Source organism: Anser cygnoides, chromosome 4, assembly GCF_040182565.1.
Source record: "Anser cygnoides isolate HZ-2024a breed goose chromosome 4, Taihu_goose_T2T_genome, whole genome shotgun sequence".
Classification (NCBI taxonomy): Eukaryota; Metazoa; Chordata; class Aves; order Anseriformes; family Anatidae; genus Anser; species Anser cygnoides.
This window is the reverse complement of record NC_089876.1, coordinates 27,599,035-27,618,299: the sequence shown is the minus strand read 5'-3', so window position 1 is coordinate 27,618,299 and position 19,265 is coordinate 27,599,035. Positions and strand designations below refer to the sequence as shown.

At 34.2% G+C, this 19,265-nt stretch overlaps 1 protein-coding gene across 11 annotated transcripts in view; it reads left to right on the top strand.

Moving 5' to 3' along the window:
* Nucleotides 1–19,265, top strand: part of FRYL (FRY like transcription coactivator) — a 176,843-nt gene that overhangs the window by 125,651 nt on the left and 31,927 nt on the right. For 8 of the 11 annotated variants that reach the window (XM_066995839.1, XM_066995845.1, XM_048072996.2 and 5 more), the window contains 15 exons: nt 783–923; nt 2,441–2,609; nt 3,632–3,716; nt 5,431–5,543; nt 8,234–8,384; nt 8,754–8,857; nt 9,581–9,766; nt 11,389–11,593; nt 12,518–12,639; nt 13,122–13,312; nt 14,002–14,096; nt 14,762–15,369; nt 16,011–16,108; nt 17,145–17,315; nt 18,341–18,481. In XM_066995839.1, coding sequence (XP_066851940.1) covers nt 783–923; nt 2,441–2,609; nt 3,632–3,716; nt 5,431–5,543; nt 8,234–8,384; nt 8,754–8,857; nt 9,581–9,766; nt 11,389–11,593; nt 12,518–12,639; nt 13,122–13,312; nt 14,002–14,096; nt 14,762–15,369; nt 16,011–16,108; nt 17,145–17,315; nt 18,341–18,481 — 2,580 coding nt within the window. Of the gene's footprint in view, nt 1–782; nt 924–2,440; nt 2,610–3,631; nt 3,717–5,430; nt 5,544–8,233; nt 8,385–8,753; nt 8,858–9,580; nt 9,769–11,388; nt 11,594–12,517; nt 12,640–13,121; nt 13,313–14,001; nt 14,097–14,761; nt 15,370–16,010; nt 16,109–17,144; nt 17,316–18,340; nt 18,482–19,265 lie in introns of all 11 variants that reach the window. The other 3 variants (XM_066995846.1, XM_066995841.1, XM_066995842.1) reach the window with 2 other exon arrangements.

The window sequence follows — 19,265 nt, the reverse complement described above, 5'->3', positions numbered from 1 at the left end:
TTTACGAGTTACTGTTCATATTTCTTGGCTTACTTACCCAAGCTATACCAGATAGTTTTGAGATATTGGGATAAATATGTAATATAAGAGTTACAGTAAGTGTTATATGTAGTAACAATATATAAGTTGTTTTTCAATATAGACATCTGACTGAATAGATAATGCCCAGTTCACTCTATACTTATGCTCTCAAAATGGAGTTTTGGAACAGATTTTGTTACTGAAGGCTGATTGATCCTCACCCTTCCTGCCATAGCAACTTCCAGCACAGAAAAAGTGTTGTCCACTTGCAGTGTTCCTGCCAATTCTTTGTCTTTGAATCCTACTGATGTGTGATTATGTTTTAAATCACAAATTAAAGACTCTAGGCATCCTGTGGTCCATGGAATTTTATTCAGAACTGTCAGCAACTGGGACGCATGGAACTCTGCCAAATTTATATATATGTATTATATAGTGTATAAAGCATACATTTTATATATTTTTTTGAGTGCAAAATAAATAATAAAATGTTTAGCTAAATTTTCTACTTTTAAAATATCCAGATAAATATATATATTCACATATATAAATAAATAGCTTTTTCCAGAATTTGTTTATGAAAGAACTTGTTTATGAAAGTGAACACATGTGAAAACTTTGTTCTGGAATGTTAAAAAGGCAACAGCTTTTTACAAGATTAACGTCTCCTTTTCTGACTGTGTCACTAAATCAATATAGACCACTTTCAAAAATTGTTTTCTGCTGGAGTTTTCAGGAGAGATACTTATTTTGTTTTCCAGTATGGTGATGAAGTGGCTTGGTCAGAGATTGAAAATGTCTGGACTACTTTGGCAGACAGCTGGCCAAAGAATCTGAAAATAATTCTACACTTCCTAATCAGTATCTGTGGAGTGGACAGTGAACCCAGCCTTCTGCCTTATGTAAGTATATGGTATGAGTCTCCTTAGTGTTACCAGTATTTTAAAAATTATTCAAGTCTCTAACAGTAAAGATCACTAAAAAAAAAAAAAAAAAGAGGCAGGATTTCTGATATCCAGACTTCTAACAGCTTAATACTGTCATTCCATATTTTATGACCACTGAATACTATGAACAAATGGAATTCAGCGTGTACATATACGTGAAGGAAAGGTGCAAACAGTGGGGAGCCAAGCTCTCTTCAGTGGTGGCCGGTGCCACGACGAGGCATTGGGCACAAACTGAAACAGAGGAGGTTCACTCTGAACATCAGGAAGCAATTCTTCACTGTGCAAATGACTGAGCACTAGCACAACTTGCCGGAGAGGCTGTGGAGTCTTGGAGATACACAAAAGCCGCCTGGACATGGTCCTGGGCAGCATGCTGTGGGTGTCCTGGCTTGAGCAGGGGATTGGACCAGATGACCTCCAGAGGTCCCTTCCAACCTCAACCATTCTGCGATTAGTGTACTAAATCTAGAAATAAGCTTATAGGATTAAATGGACGCTCCTTGTCCCTGGCAAGAAAACCTTTTGCTATTTCAATTAAAAGTTCTAGAGGCAAGGAATACTTCTCAGTGTAATAAATACATGGTATACTGAAATTCTTAAAGATCAGCCTGTAGAACCTTTGCAACTATAGAGGCCTGCCATTGATCAGATAAATGATAGAAATATTTGTAATAAGAATCAAACGATTTTTAAGAAAATAATTTCTCTTAGTGTGGGTAGTCTTCTGTTCATGAAACTTACTACTGTTGCAATTTACTCAGGTTGGTAAGTCTGCATCAGTCTACTGAGCAACTCCTTTCCATCATAATATGCAAATCAAATACAAAATGGACATAAATTAAGTTCATTTGGAAGAATTAAGATTAAGTTCCTTAAAAAACATTTTCATTAGAGAATTACGATAGGTTTTGCTAATAGTTCGAAAAGGTAGATATCAAGTAAATGAAGGAAGAGAGAGGAATCTGTGCCAAGTATCAGGACCTATAATATTCTGTTCTTACAAAGGAAATCTTAAGTTTGTTGATTGAACTTAATCAACATTCATTGTTTTCATTACAAATCAAAAACTCTATAGAACATGTATGTGAAGTACAAAAAGAAATGATAGAACAACACATCTGACTGGCTTTTTGCAGTGTTGTTCTCTCTAATTTTAATCTGAGATGCTGCTGAAACTTTTTTAAGAAAAACCCGTTTTCTTTCATTTCTTAACAAACTGTTATTGAACTAAGATTTATTTTTGTGATGTTTTCTGATGCTTGCTGCTGTTTCCAGCTATGAAACAATTTTGTTTGCTTTTAGAGCTAAAGTCAGTTACAGGTATCATCACTAGCAATACAGGTAGATCCTTATTCTAATGAGTTGAGGTATTCAAATCTTTTTCTTTTTTTTTAAATCAGTTGACTACATTAAGAATTTTGTTTATTTACATGTTATTTTATATAAATATACTTTGTTTTTGATGGCAGGTAAAGAAAGTTATTGTCTATTTGGGTAGAGACAAAACAATGCAACTACTGGAAGAGCTGGTGAGTGAACTTCAGCTTACAGATCCTGTCAGTTCAGGAGTCACCCACATGGATAATCCACCATATTACCGCATTACTTCCAGCTATAAAATCCCCTCTGTCACTTCAGGTGAGATTTGAACTATTACTGCTATCAATGATAAACATGTCATTATCAGTCATTTAAAATATTAAAGTTATCTGTGACTATTTAGTAGAAGTACAATGTTCTGTTTCTAAAAGTAAGTTACAGTACAAAGTCTATTTTACAAGTTCTACGGTACAAATCTACAAGATTTACAAGATCTGGTGTATCCAGAGTTCTCATTAAAGAACATGTGATAGTCTCACAAGGAATAGGCTTGTATCAGTGTATATGTTAGACTGTCTGCACTCAGATCTTGCGCTGTTTACCCTCAACATGCCACTTTTATGTCCATTCAGCTAAACAACTGAGACAATTTACATCACTTTAAATCCATATAAACTTATGTTAGATAGACAAGCTGCATCCATAAAAATGTATTTGAGGGCGTTTAAGTGAATTTGTTTAGGAAAATTTATTTGGAAATAATTAACAATTAACATACAATACTTATATTGAGTATATATATTGAGAATAGCAAAATGTGGGGAGGTTGCAAAATTACTTCTAATCATGGTCGTCTATTATGTGTAATGCTTGCAAGTTTCTCTTAAAAAGAGATTGATGCGAGTTTCACTACACGCTGCTGTTATATTTTAATCCCTAATCTGTTTTTGGTTTGAATCAACTGCATACCAAAGTTCAAGTGCATTTTACAGATGAATAGAGTATAGCATAAAGGAAAGAAAGAAAGAGTCATCTGGATCCTGCTTGAAAACAAGCCTTTCTACTTAATTTACATTGAAGACTCAGAGATTCCTGGAATGGATTCTTTTGATTTTTTTACCTGTTAGTGAAATTATGGTAGCAGTTCAGAATCTTCTTGTCTAAACATTTTTTTTTCCTCCCCTGTGAAAGTAGTTTCTGCTGCACATTTTCTATTTGTTGCTGCAGTGCATGCGTGGTTGGGGCTCTTAGCATGGACATGTAAATAAACAAGGGTCATTGTGTATTAATAAGACTGCTTTTCTTTTTTATTCAGTTATCGATCTCTTTCTTTGTCACAGGTACCACTTCTAGTAGCAATACAATGGTAGCTCCCACAGATGGCAACCCTGACAGTAAACGTATAAAAGAAAGTATTGAAGAGAAGTAAGTATCTCCTCAAAAAGCAGTTACTAGTTGAATTACAAGAATTCCTGGTAGCTACTATAAATAGCATGTCAGTGTCTTTAGGTATGTCTACACTGCAGAAAATACATGTATGTAAATTGTATAAGTGAGTACAATCTGTTTTTAGAATGGGAAATCTATTTGGGATTAACGTGGGCAGCCTCAATTGTAATTTGAACTCAAAAACCTTTACAGGAAGGTGAATAAAATAAGGGATCAATCCAGGTCAGGCTTTGTATTGCTTTAGCTATATTGTTAAAGATGTCTAATTTAGCTGCTTATTACACTGGATTGTATATGTTTACATAAGAGAGATTATATTGTAGGTGGGTATGGATACATTGAAGGCAAAAGTTACCAGTTTAGTTACATAGCCAATTCACAGATTGGTTTCTGAGCTCACAAGAAATCAGCAGTGCCCACGTTTTGATAGCCAGTTTATTCTCCCATTTACAGTATTTGAATGTCTGCTATGTGTAGCAAGATCCCTTGCAGCTAGCTGTGAAACAGAGGCCTCTCTCTCTAATTTTTGAGGTTCTTTAGAGTGATCTTTTGGAGAAACTTCCCAAACAGTGGTACTGGTGTGAGGGTGGTGGAAAGCAAACAGCTGACATGGAATTAGTCAGGGTGTGGACTCAAAACCGCCTATGGGCTTGCTCTCATTGTGTGTTCAATGTGAGCTAGCCAACTTTACAGCAAAAGGAGATTCTATAATTAGTATGATTAAAATGGAAAACCTGCAGAGGCCATTGCTGTATGGTAGCTATGATGTGGTAGGTTACCAATCAGCTTATTTTGTGATGATTTGTTTCAGAACCTTAGTAAATATTTCTAGAGGGAATACAAAAGTAATTGTATTTCTGTAATTATACCAATATACTTTCCCATTTGAATGCTTTTTTTTTTTTCTGGGACCATTATATCAATATAATTAGACTAGTAAGTACAATGACAGAAACATGCCCAATACTTCAATTAAAACAAATTACTTTTTAAGAAGTTGGAAATAAATTATAGAAGATTGTGAAATCTATGATGTCATCCAGAATTTGTCCTAGCAAGGTACAGACAGGTATTTGGCTGCTTTGAGGCCTGGAGATGAAGAAGCTTTTAAAGTAATGAACGCAGTTTTCAAAGTCTGTGCAAGTTTTGGCATTTGTTGTATTGTTGTCAAAGACCCCCCTTGGGTAAATACTTTTTGATATGATATACTGTGTATATCTTGGACTTGCAAGGAGGAGGGAATTACAGAAACTATGTCAAAACAGCTTGGAAATTGTGCTTTTAGCTCTCTTGTTTCTCTGACTTTGTTCTAGTTTGTCAGATTAATGAATTAAGACAATCCTGAACTGTATATATATTTACTTCTGCGCCAGATTATAGAATCAATGATCGGTTATTACTGAGAAGAATGTATAATGGTAAAACATATTAATATATCTAAATGTTAATGGGATGATCTAACAGAAATACAATTTGTACTGGATTACCTCCTTGAATCCTCTTTATAGCATTGCTGCAGGAGGTCTTATGCAACTGAGATGTTTAGGCATCATATTATGTAATTGTCCTTGTAAGATTAAATATTTTGGCATAACAGTTTTGTTAATATACAGTTTTACTGAGAGTCCCTGATTGATTAATTTTTATTGCAAAATGTCAGTTACTAGTGCTGTTTTATTTGTTCCTGCAGCTATGTACATCTAGACATCTACAGTGGGTTGAACAGTAACTTAAACCGCCAGCACCACAGGCTAGAATCTCGCTACAGCAGCAGCTCTGGAGGATCATATGAAGAGGAAAAAAGTAATAATTTAAAATTATTTCTATGTGTAGAAAATAAAACTTTTAAAAATTAATACTTTTGCTGAAGGTTGTGAAACATGAGGAAATAGGTAATATCAGTGACGAATAATGAGGCTTTTGCATGAATCCTTTAAAAAAATAGTATTTTTTTACATTCCCCAGTCTTATTTCTGCTGTTGAAATCTAGCGTACATTTGATTTATAATAGCAAGTGCAAGGAAGATACCATGCTTTCTTTCCTTCCCTTGTCCTCTAGAATGAGGTGTGAACATCATCCCAAGTGGAACAGTTTCACTTCATTTTCTTTGCCACTACCAACACCAGAGATAGAAAGTTAAGATGAAGAAACAGAAGAGAGATTAGCAGGAGGAAACAGATGAATGAGAAAAAGATGATAGAAAAGAAAAAAAATAAATTAGTAATTGTTCTTTTAAACAATAGCAGTATTTGGCCTATTGAAAAAAACACACAAAATTTTCAAAAAATCCTTATCAAAGGAAAATATAGCAGGGAAGAAGAATATTGTGTTGTACCTGCAATTAATTTTCAAGCTTGTTTTAATTTATTAATTTATTTATTGTTATCTATGATCTGTTTTTTTCTGAGGTGCAGGGGTAAGGAAAGTAGTAAAAATCTCTTGTGAAACTCCTCCTATTTTTGGAAGCCTTTTTTTTGAAACACAGGCTTAACTGTGGCTGCTATTGTACCACAGTGTTGTGGTTTAACCCGGCTGGCAGCTAAACACCACACAGCCGTTCGCTCACCCTCCCCCCTCCCTCTCTGGGATGGGGGAGAGAAACGGGAAAGTGAAGCCGGTGAGTTGAGATAAAGACAGTTTATTAAGACAGGAATACAATAATAACAATAATAATAATAATAGTGATAATGATAATAGTATTAACAATAATAATGTGTAAGAAAACAAGTGATGCACAATGCAATTGCTCACCACCCGCTGACCGATGCCCAGCCTATCCCCGAGCAGCCGGCCCCCCACCCCGGCCAGCCACCCCTATATATTGCTTAGCATGACGCCATATGGTATGGAATACCCCTTTGGCCAGTTTGGGTCAGCTGTCCTGGGTCTGTCCCCTCCCAGCTCCTGCTGCACCCCCAGCCTGCTCGCTGGCAGGACAGAGCGAGAAGCCGAAAAGTCCTTGGCCTGGTGTAAGCACTGCTCTGCAACAATTAAAACATCAGCATGTTATCAGCGCTCTTCTCATCCTAATCCAAAACATAGCACCCTACCAGCTACTGTGAGGGAAAATTAACTTTGTCCTAACTGGAACCAGGACACACAGTAATCCAAATTATCATTGCCCAAAAGCTTTGCATGTCAGTATAGTGTGTCACATGTTGTATTGGAGCAACAATGTACAGTATTAATCCAAATGTCCTCTTTAATAACTGAGTCTGTGTAGACTACAAAGCTTAGAATGAATATGGTCATTCTTACTGCCACATTCAAGGACATGGAACATAGTGTCCTCTGTAGAGCTTGTAAAGTCTGGACATGGCAATGTGGATTTGCTACAGTTTTATGGATTTTTGTCACTTTTGGGTTAGTAACAGTTTGGTGGACCTTCTGGATAGGCAGTGTATTTATTATTGCTTGGAAGAGCAATGTTTAATATCATAGTCATGGTCATTTTTATTTTTTGCTAGCTAATTATGGTAGCAAGACTGGGTATGCTGAAGCAGATGATAATTCAAATGTTCTGTCACTGAGAAGTTTGTCACCTCGAGTCAAGAAGGTGATAATGAGCTGATAAGTGTGTGAACTTCCGAAACATCTTTAGCCACCCTTCTGAAAGGGCAACTGGTAGAATCACTGACAGACTGGACGGTTGAGGCAGGTTGAGGCAGTCTCCTTTCTGTTTCTGCCCTTAATAGATTGTTCTGAAATCTAACATGGCTCATTTAAAAACAGAAGAATATTTTGCATGTGTAACACAGTATACTCTCATACAAAATAACTGATGTGTTTCTTCCAAGGATTTTGAAACACGCTTAATCAAAAACTAATTGCTTTTCTTTGTCTTCTTGAAAAATGTACTGATTTCTAAGCCAGTGACTTTTATTCAAGCACTGAGATGCTGAAAAAGTAGTAAGTTCTGAGTTACCACATATATCAGGCCTGTAGGAAATGTAGGACTGATGTATTTTTGCTAGTGAGATCTATAAAGAGACACTCTTGAGAAATATATATCATTAGCCTATAATAAAATGCAACTCTTCCAAACAAGTTATGTACTGTCCTGGGACCCAGCCTTAACTTTCTATCTTACATCAGGTTTCAATTTCAAGGAAATTCTACTAGATAACTTCGCCTTTTGTTCCTTATGTGCATCCATCACATTTATGAACTTATTCAACAAAATCTTACTCTGCACATATAAATTATATGTTTTTCTTCTGTAGAATCATCCTTAACTGTCCAACTGCTGTTTACAGCTGTTTTTTTGTTGTAGTTTTTGGTTTTTTGTTTGTTTGGTTAGGTTTCTGGTTTTTTTTTTTCCCCAGGGTTCAGCTTGTTAAGAATTTTAAAATACTTATTTAGAAGACTATGTAATACAGAAATGGATCATTTCTGTATTGTATAACAGTCTTTAGTTGTCTATATAATACAGAAATACATGTTTTGTTTGCATTCACTTTTATTTTTCTGGTTTAATTATCTGTTGTGTTAGGTGATTCAATGCCTCTGTATTCAAACTGGCGGTTGAAGGTGATGGAGCACAATCAAGGAGAGCCTCTACCTTTTCCACCTACTGGAGGTTGCTGGTCACCACTGGTGGATTACTTGCCCGAAACTTCTCCTCCGGGCATGTCTCTTCACAGGTAACTGGTTCAACAATTGTTAAACAACTATTTAACAATGGCAATTCATTACTTTTTAATTTGTGTTGTACAAATGTAGTAATTTAAACATAGTAGATTAAAGTTAGTCAATCTAAAGATAATAGATAAAGATAGTGCAGTTATTTTCTGTGGTTTTACTTATTTAACAGTTTAAGATTTTAAAGCCTTTAAATTTGGAAGACTGGAGTTTTTCTGTCTTCATTGTGAGTATACATATTTTCCCTTAATACAAGTGGGTTGATGTTTATAGGCTTGAAAGAATAGTGTTCAGTAGCATATTAAGCTCTTTGCAGCTCTTTATAAAGGTCATATGTTATGTTCTTCTAACAGGTTTATTTTTGTTTTTAGATGCAATATAGCAGTGATCCTTCTGACTGACTTGATAGTTGACCACAGTGTGAAGGTAGAATGGGGAGGATACTTGCATCTTCTGCTTCATGCAATTTTTATAGGTAACTAAATTCTTATAGAAATATCTCTAGTTACTTAGAAATGGTAGCTATTCACATAGCTGTTCTTTTCCACACTTGAATTAATGTTTCCTGTTGTATTTAAATCTCGTTACTATTTACAAACACAACTTTAGGACAGAACACAGAAAGGACCACTGTGTTGTTAAATAATGCAGATTTATATAAAGGTGTTATGACCTGAATATTTGAAAGTTCACTTTCAAAAAATAAAAATGGTATTCCTTTTTGTTTTGAAAAAGAATTCACCTAAATATCTTTCAGCTTGATTAATATGAATATAATTAAAGAAGCTTTTGTTGTCATTCAAAAGCACTTTCCAATGGAGCTACATTTCTCACTTTTTCTGAGTAGAAGACAAAATGAAATTCAACTTTTTCTTCTTTCTGTTTATCTTTTGTAGTAGTTATAATACAGAGCACAGGTTAATCTTACTCCTGTGTAAGAAACAAGAGGATATATTCGTGTTTGTTAAATTGTTTTGTTTTGTTTTTTTGTATATATTTGAACACTGAAAAAACATCTAAGGGAAGATGGAAGAACTAAATTGAATAGCTAGTAGGAATCCTGCGTTCACTTATTGAATTATGTGTCTGTTGTTTGGTGAAGTATAACATACCAGTTTGAATACTGCTATATTTTAATAATTGAATTATATGTGCCCTCTGATTTTAATAAAACTTTTCCCTTTTCCTTTTTTGGTAGGTTTTGACCACTGTCACCCTGAAGTCTATGAGCATTGTAAACGACTGCTTTTGCATCTTCTGATAGTGATGGGATCCGGTAGTAATGTCCAGTCTGTTGCTTCTGTCCTGCTCAGAAACAGAGAGTTCAATGAATCCAGGGTGCTTACTGTCAAGCAAACTACACATCTAGATTATACTTTTACAGGTATGCTTTAGGCTTGTTAAAATTACATGGAAAGTAATCTTTTCTTCTAGGCATTATTAAGAATCTCTGTTATTTCTAATATTTTTTTTCTGGAGCCCTTGGAAAGTGTATTTTGTTTCAACCCTGTCTGACTGGTTAAAATGTATTTCTTCAGGTTTTAATTAAATCAAAATGAGTACACTTCATGTTAGCACTTTGTGCCTAGTCATGAGAGCTGGGAGCTCAGCTGAACAATTGTATAGTAATAGAAAAAACGAAGGAAACTACATTTTGGATCTGTAATAGAGCAGTTTTTATGATGCCCTTGAAAATTTAAAAAACAAAAACAAAAAACCACAAGAATTTACATTTCTTGTGCACAGGAACTTTGAATTTCTGACTTTAGTCTGTTGTCATTGTTTAATAGGCTATTAATTTCTTATTTTTTTCAAAAGAATATTCTTGTTCAAAAGAAATCTTACTCAAAAGATTATTCTTTTGAGGTCCTGCATTTTAATGTTCACCTTAATATTACATTATTGCAATTATACAGGAAATTATGTATTTTATATGTAACTGTGAAAGCAATAAGTGTGAGCCTATTGCAGTTTCTATAAGAAAGTGAGAGTTCATTTTGCTGAAACCTAGTATTTCATCTTATTTCAGTAGGTGGCAGCATATTACTGTACGTTCTATTTGTTTCCATTTTGTTCAAATCAGAAGTGATTTTGTCACTAATCAAAAAACGTGCATCTTTTTCTGCATTTGGTATTAATGGTAATGAGGACTTAAAAAGTGGACATAGCGAATAAATTATTTTATGTAAACCTATTCACGGAACTTTATCAATGTGCCTGTATGGTGACCTGTACAACCATTCTGTTCCTAATCTTCGCAGTTTTGAGTAAAACTGTCAAAACATGACAGGATATTTTGCTATTATTATTAGAACAAAAATATCTGATAGAAACTGGAATGAGATCGTTATCAATTATTTCCAGCTGGGAATTAAAATGAGGTGATTACAAGGATGCATGCCTAGCACGAGGTAAAGCAAGCTGATAAAAAAAAAATTCTTTGAACCAGGTAATGCCTCAATCCAAACCATGCAGCTCCATAGATTGAATTTTTTTGGTGGCTATCAGCAAGTCTGAAGTTTATGTACAGTAGTTACAGTCAAAGATTCATGAATCTTTTTCTTTGTCAGTTTGCTTTCTCCCAGCACCTCATAGATTTAGGCTTAACAATAGGAGTTGCTTCAGTTGCATTTTACAGGCACATGATTCTTTTGATGGAGAGAAAATCTTACAGAAACATCATCTAGAAGCAGTTTGTATCATTTGTCTCAACTTACTGAGATGAGATGCCTCACAGACCACTGAGCTGTCATTTCACCATATTACCGATACAAAAAATCTAACAATGTAGTGATTTTTAAAGAGGGATCTGCCTGTTCCCTATTAAGGATCCAGTCATGCCAATTCTTGCATAGTTGTTGATTTAATTTGAAATCATTGCATCCATGAATTTATTCTCACTACATTTGCTAAATTATTGATTTTTAGAGAGCTATTTTTTCTTTTTATTTATTTAATATTGAACTGTCAACTTAAGAGCTCATAATAATCTTGTTTTTATTTCAGCGGGTGTTCATGATTTTATACCAGATTACCAGCCCTCCCCAATGACAGACTCAGGGCTTAGTTCAAGTTCTACCTCTTCTAGCATCAGTTTAGGAAATACAAGTGCTGCCATGTCTCATCTGCACACCACCATCCTCAATGAGGTTGACATTTCAGTAGAGCAGGATGAAAAAGTGAAAACTCTCATAGAATTCATTACCTCAAGGTAAGATTTCAATTTTCATTTTTGTCAAGAAAAATGTTTATCATCACTAAGAATATCAAGACTAACCCTGAAGTGTTTTTAATGTGATACAGCTTATGAATAACCCTAGCTTACCAACAGTTTTGGAGAACTTGCCTCCTTTTCTTGTCCTGAGTGTTTAAAAGTCTTTTTTCATGTTCTGCACAGGTCCATTATCTTTGCTTCACAGACAGTTTGTAGTATTCCCTTTTCCATCCTGGCAAAAACAAACAAACAAACAAACAAACTAAAGTGTTAGGACTGGAATACAGAAAGATGATTAGGAAACTGCAAGATTTCTGTGGAGGTTATGGATTACCTAATAGAAGAAAGCTCGCTACTTGAAGAAAAAAAATGATTAGTGGCAAAGAACATTTATAAAACAAGCAACACTTGTGCAGTTAGTGTGATAGTTTATATAAGGCTTTCAAGATCATGTAAATCTGAAATCCAGTTTGCTTAATCAGAGTTTGAGAAGCATGCCAACAAAAAAAAGCTTTACATGGCCCTAAAATTAGAATAGTGTGGTGTACTGATGGGAAGAAAATGATAAGAAAGAAGGCTGATTTAAGAAGTTTATAATGGTGGTATCTGTAACTGATTCTTTGTTCGCTAACTAAATATTATCTAACAAAGAACATCTCTTCCTAAATTTACACTGTTACTTCAGATAGTTTTGATATCTTGCTTTTCACCTTTTCTTGCCTTCATGTGTATTGTTGTATGATATTGAGCAGTTGGCAAACTTCTTTCCAGCTTGTGTCTGTAGTTCTAAATGGTGTCATTTATGTGGTAGGTAGCAGATTCTTTTGCAGTTATTTAAGGTAAAAATAACATTTAAATAATACTAATGACAAAGGCTATGTTTTATATTCTGTCATGTTTGCTTTGTTTTTGTATTTTTAGGAAAAGAGGGCCACTTTGGAATCATGAAGATGTTTCGGCCAAGAACCCTAATATAAAGAGTGCTGAACAGTTAACTGTGTTTTTAAAGCATGTGGTAGCTATATTTAAACAGTCTAGCTCAGGTATGTTTGAAAATGCTTGATGCATGATAGAATGTTTGAGTCTGTGACCTACATGATTTTTTTCAATGCCTGTAAGTTTACAGATGATCTATAAAATCACTTTCATAGCTACCTGCTTCTAAATAATAGAGATTTTTCTTGTGTGTTGCACATTTCAATTCATGCTTCTGTTGCATCAGATTTAAATATAATTTTCTAGAAATGAGATAAAATATCTTACTAATTTATTGTGGACATTTAACATTCAAATCATAAATGTTTTACTCTCTGCAAGTCTCTCAAGTGTTAAGTATTGTGGAATAGAGTTCATGTCTGGAAAGATTTTTCATAGGAGTATTCCTTAAGTAAACAGTAAGAGGTGAGGATATTTTAAAGTTAGGAATGACATTTACAATTATACTGTTTATGAAATGCAAGTTCTTTTTTCTTTTTTTTTTTCCCCATGAAACGTTGTGCTATTTGAGTATTATTTGCTTTCATAGTAGGATTTCAATTGGAACATCGTCTCAGTGAAGTTGCTTTGCAAACTGCGCTTTCGTGTTCCTCTCGACATTATGCTGGGAGGTCCTTTCAGATCTTCAGGGCTCTGAAGCAGCCTCTTACTGCATCTACACTTTCTGATGTTCTTTCCAGATTAGTAGAAACTGTTGGAGATGCAGGAGAAGAAGCTCAGGTATTTGAATTTTTCCTCTTATTTTATTAGAAAGGTGAATATGCCTAAATGACATACTTATGCTGTTATTTTAATGATGGCAAAATTTAAAATCATTTTGGACTCAGTTGCTTTTATCTTTAAATAAAGATACTTCATATATCGGAGCAGTTTTAGTCATGACACTTTCTCAATTTTCACCTAATGAAATGAGACTAGCCATGCACATTTTCTTCTAGAGCCATAAGAAATTTCAAACAGTTTGATAGTCTGTTTCCTGAAAACACCATATCTTTCATAGTTAGGGATTCCTGAGATTAGCCATATAAAAAATAATTTAGTTATTCTATTAAGGACTTAACCTGATAACTGCTGAAACCATCCAACTTGGTGGCATGTTAGATCTAAAGAATTAGATCTAACCTTTCAACCAAGGATAAGGCCATCCTTAAAAATAATGCAGGTCAGAGTGGATTTTTTTTTTGTATTTAGGAATAAATGAAAGGTCTTATCATTTTACTTTTTTTCCTCTGTCTTGAAGCTATGGCCAATTTGAGCTCTGTCTTCAAGGTTACATTCTAAATGAAGCATGAGAATAATAATCTAGTTACTGATGCTGATTTTATATTTTTATATCACTACTCAATAGATGTTATGTGATTTTCCTTGTATATACTGCATAATTTATAACGACCTGTGGCTTTCCCCAGGGTTTTGTCATAGAACTGCTTCTGACTTTAGAGTCTGCAATTGATACGTTGGCTGAAACCATGAAGCATTACGATCTGCTTTCTGCCCTTTCTCAGTAAGTTCTTGTACTAGTCAAGCTGCATTATACATTTCTATATATTTAAAATTTTTAAGATCTGTATTACATATGTAATGAAATTATTTCTTATATTTGTAGAATAGTTGTATCCTGATAGCAGAGTTACTTGCTCATTTATGATATTTTTAGCTTTCTGCTACAAGCAAAACTCATAAGAATCTAGATATTCTGAAAAGATCTCTGCTGCCTGTTCAAATTACCCTCTTGGTTCAAAAAACACCTTATGGCTTTTATTTTGAAATGTTGTCATTAATTCTGAAATTTCTCAAAAATAAGAGCACTGTGAGTAGTTTTAGAACTTTTTTTTTTCTTTTTAATCAGGCCTTACTGACCTTGATTAAAAAATCATCTTTTACATGCTTTAGGTTAATATTCCTGACTTTACTGAATTGCTTTGTAATTATTTTACTACTTTGCGATTGTAATCAATGTATTTTGTAGCACACATAATGGGATGCTACAGTTTGGTTCTTATGCTGTAAAATATTATAGCATATAGAGAAGTTTTCTCTTTATTTTCATATATTGTAATACTTTTCCAGTGATGAAGCAAGAGTATTCACTAAGTTGTCTGTGCATGTGATTGGTGTCAAATCTTTTTCTTTTCTTCCCTTTTTCTAAACTATAATATTTTATTTTAGAACCTCGTACCATGATTCTGTAATGGGAAACAAGTACGCAGCTAATAGGAAAAGCACTGGACAGATAAATCTAAGCACCAGTCCCATTAATAGTGGCAGTTGTTTGGGATACTACAGCAATACAAGGAGTAATTCTTTGAGACTGAATTTAATCAGTGAGCGGAGAGGTGACCGTCGACGGAGCAACACACTGGATATAATGGATGGAAGGATAAATCATGGTGGAAGTTTGGCCAGGACTAGAAGCCTTTCCTCCCTGAGAGAGGGAGGAATGTATGATGTGCAGCCCACTACTGATCCTGTCAATCTAATGGCCACCATATTCTGGATTGCAACTTCATTGCTGGAGTCAGATTATGAGTATGAATACCTTTTGGCTCTCAAGCTACTCAACAAGCTTCTTATTCACTTGCCTCTGGATAAATCAGAGAGTCGAGAAAAGATAGAAAAGGTGCAGAGTAAACTGAAATGGAATAACTTTCCAGGCCTTCAGCAGCTCTTCCTAAAAGGCTTTACTTCAGCATCCACACAAGAAATGACAGTTCACCTCCTGAGTAAACTCATCACAATTTCCAGGCATGCTCTGGTGGATCCTTCTCAGTTAGCAGGTATCTTTAGTAACTGTATTTGTAATGAAAATGTATTTTTTCATCAAATGATGAAAATCAGTAGTGGTTATGTATTTGCCTTAAAAAGCACCCTTCAGTTAAATGCATTTTGCAGTTGTTGATATTGCAATGTTAGGTGGTGGGAATACATTACAGACTATGATTATCTGCCAAGAAATACTGCACAAAAACTTTTAAGTATTGATTATTAACTTACTTCAAACTTGCTGACAAGTACGTTTAAAGAGTATATGTATTATTTTTCATGATCTTGTACTAAATAGCTCAATTAGTACTATGTGAAACATTTGTACATTTTAGAAACAATGTTACTGAACTGCTTTAAGCTGTCAAATTTCTTAATATTTTTGCTTAATTGATCTGTTGATGACTTTGGTTTCACACTATGCATATGTGTATATACACACTTATAGATAGACAGACACACACACACACATATTATACATACATACAAACTTAGGTGTATGTATATAATTTATTTATATATTTGTTTGAATGTACGTGTATTGTACTCTAAGGGTTCTTAGGTATCAGAAAGCTGTAATATATATACTTCACATTAAATTAAGTCATGTTAAAGTCATTAGGGTTCGTATAACTGTGTTTATGTATGTGTTTAGGATTTCCCCTAAACATCTTGTGCCTACTTCCTCATCTGATCCAACATTTTGATAACCCAACTCAGTTCTGTAAAGAAACAGCTGACAGGATAGCAAAGGTATGTAAAATGATTCTTGGGGAGTATCCAGGAGTTTACTTTTATTACCAGCACTAGTTCTGTATTTTTCTACTGCCTTATGTAGAATTTATAAAATTCTATGAGACATACAGAGATAACTAAAATATTTTATTTTGAAACTGTGATCCAGTCCTCATTTGTATAGTTGGATTTCATATCGGCCCATGAGTTTCTCTTTGCCACTGAGAAAACATATTTAGCTTTTTTTTGTAAACTTTAGAGGTAAGGAATGTATTTACATGTTATCAGTGATATCAGGTACTTTTTCTAACCTGTCTGATTTTGCAGCTTGTAATGCTAAATGTAAACTAAATCAATTCTTAAGCATACTTCCTAATTTATTTGTGATAAGGAAAAAATCCTTACCTTTCAGACTTGCAGGCAGGAAGAAAAGGTTCTCTTTCTATCCCTTGTACACCGTAGCTAACCCCAGAATATTTTCATTGCTTTATGAACTGCAGTGTCTGTTACAGCGGTTCAAGATGCACACCAGCAATGTCCAGCGAGGCTGGGGGAGTGCTGGTCTGACAGCCAGCATTTTAAGGAATAACGTGGAAAGGGGAATAAGAAAGTGCTGTCTGTCTTGGGAAATGCAATCATAGACCTCTGGCTTCCCAAATTGTGATATGTATATCACTTAGTAGTGTGCAGGCCACCTCAAAGTCATACATGGCCTGATGCAAGTCTAAAAGTTACTGCTGTCCCAGCATGTCATGTCAGGAGTATGGAGCTGTTTTCAGTATTTAAACAGTCTTGCTACCTGGCACACTTACTTATTTATTTATGTATTTGAGAAAGCAGTGTAAGTACCACAGCAAATTCTCTCTACTACTTCTTTGACGAATTACCAGGCTCCAAAATTCAGCAGAAACTGTAGATGTTGCTCATATGATTACTTCATTTCCAGTTACTGGGGAATAGAGTGAAATCTGGGAAAAGTACATGATGACTTGTGGGTACTTAAGTTAAAAATTTGTCATCTGTAATATAATTATATATACTTTTGGCTTTTCAGGTTTGCGCAGAGGAGAAATCACCAACTCTTGCCAATCTGGCTCATATGATGAGTTTATACAGTACACACAGTTATTCCAGAGACTGCTCTAACTGGATTAATGTAGTGTGTAGATACTTGCATGACTCCTTCTCAGATGCCACATTTAACCTCGTAACTTATCTTGCAGAGGTAATTTTTAATGAAGGTGTATCTCATGTTGACAATCTGTGATAAATGTTACATTTTACTCATTGCCAATTCCTTGTTTCATACAATTCTGAATATTGAGAGAAAAAAACATACCTTCTGCAATGGGAGAATAATAATAAAATGATCTAGGACACGAAAAAGGGATGACTGCTGCCATTTTGGAGTGCAACAACTTGAGTGTACCTCGAAATAATAATCCCTCTAATGAAAAATCCCTTTTTACAGTAGTAGTATTGCGAAATAGCTACTTATTTTCTATGCTACGTGAATAATCTATGTATACTGTCTTGGCTTTAGCAAAATTATGCTCTGTGCAAATTCTAAAACATGTTTTTTAGCCAAGTACATATTTAAAGATGTCCGTATCACTACTTAAAAACTAATTTCAAAGTTCATTTGAAAGTAATGCATAGTATATAATCAAAGATAATTTAAATATAAAATTCAGTATATGATTCTGCCAGCCATTCATACAGAAAAACTGATGTTACCTTGAAAAATTATGTTGTGTGAAAAAACTGTAGAGTTTCTCCTTGAAGATTACTTCAAACTGATCATGGAAAAGATACCAGAACATTCTTATCAATTAATTTATATGAACTTATTTCATTTATAAGACTGTTTCATTCGTAAGTCATGGATGTCATTGTTTTCCATGCACCTTTGAGATTTTGACTTTATTTGAACACTTTATTTAGTGAGAAATATTTTATTATTCTATTATTATTAGATAATTATTCTATTGTAATTATGTATTTTAGATCTGTGCTAACGGATATGTCGAAATTGGGGGGGGGGGAATTAATTACAACAGATAACATTCAATTGCATTACATTTTCTTTTTAAGCTAAAACAAAATTTTGAAAAATGTGAAGTGGTACGCTGAAGTTTCTTGAGGGGAAGAATAAACATCTGTGGAAGCTGTTTATATTTTAATGTTGATTTTCACTTCAAGTTACTATTAAAGGCACTAATTAGAGTCTGTATTTTTAATTTTTTTAAGCTGTTAGAGAAAGGGTTATCCAGTATGCAACAATCCTTGCTGCAGATCATTTATAGTCTTCTGAGTCACATCGACCTGTCCACAGCACCAGTGAAGCAGTTTAATTTGGAAATCATAAAAGTTATTGGTAAATATGTTCAGGTAGGTACTCTGAAAAACTATTTAAAGAAAAGCTTTTCTGCTTGTTATAAAAGTGAAATTACACTTGATTTTTATTTGAGAATTAATATATTTTAGATGTAAAAATGGTTGTTTAAAGTCAAATTCCATGGTAATTTTTTTCCCTTAATTTGTTACGTGCTTATGCTTTTGTCCAACTTGATCTATATCTTGTGGGACAAGTTACCTTAGTGTGTCTATTTACAAATGTAGGTAGTTCTACATACATTTTTAATAGTCGAAGGATCATCTGCTATGTCTACATAACTCTTTAAATATGGAAATGTTTGCTGTTAAATACTGTCCAAATGTATTTTAAGTGTATTCTTTTTCAAACTAAGTTTGTACAGGTAAACATATGTTTAAATCGCTTTCACTAATATATCTGTTCAAGTGAGGAACATTACGGTGCACCTTAAGGAATTCAAGTGCATATTTTTTTTATTTAAGAAAGTCCCCAAAAGATGAGCCACAGTGTTTTGCCCTAGGTAATTTGATCCTTTGTAATTTGAACACAATTTACTGAAAATCTATTTTGTGGAAGAATATCTAGCCTCTTGCTGAAAGGTTTTATACAAATGCCTGGAGCACAAAACCATTTCAGTACACAACCTTCTTGTTATTTTTCTCCTTTTCTTTTTTCCCCAAATTCCATTATTGCCAAATGTAGTTCAGTCAAATGGTTTAATCATAATTAACCAGGAAAGGTAGTGCTCCCTGGACGTTTTGCTATTGATGGATATGTACTTTAGATATTGTGCTCCTG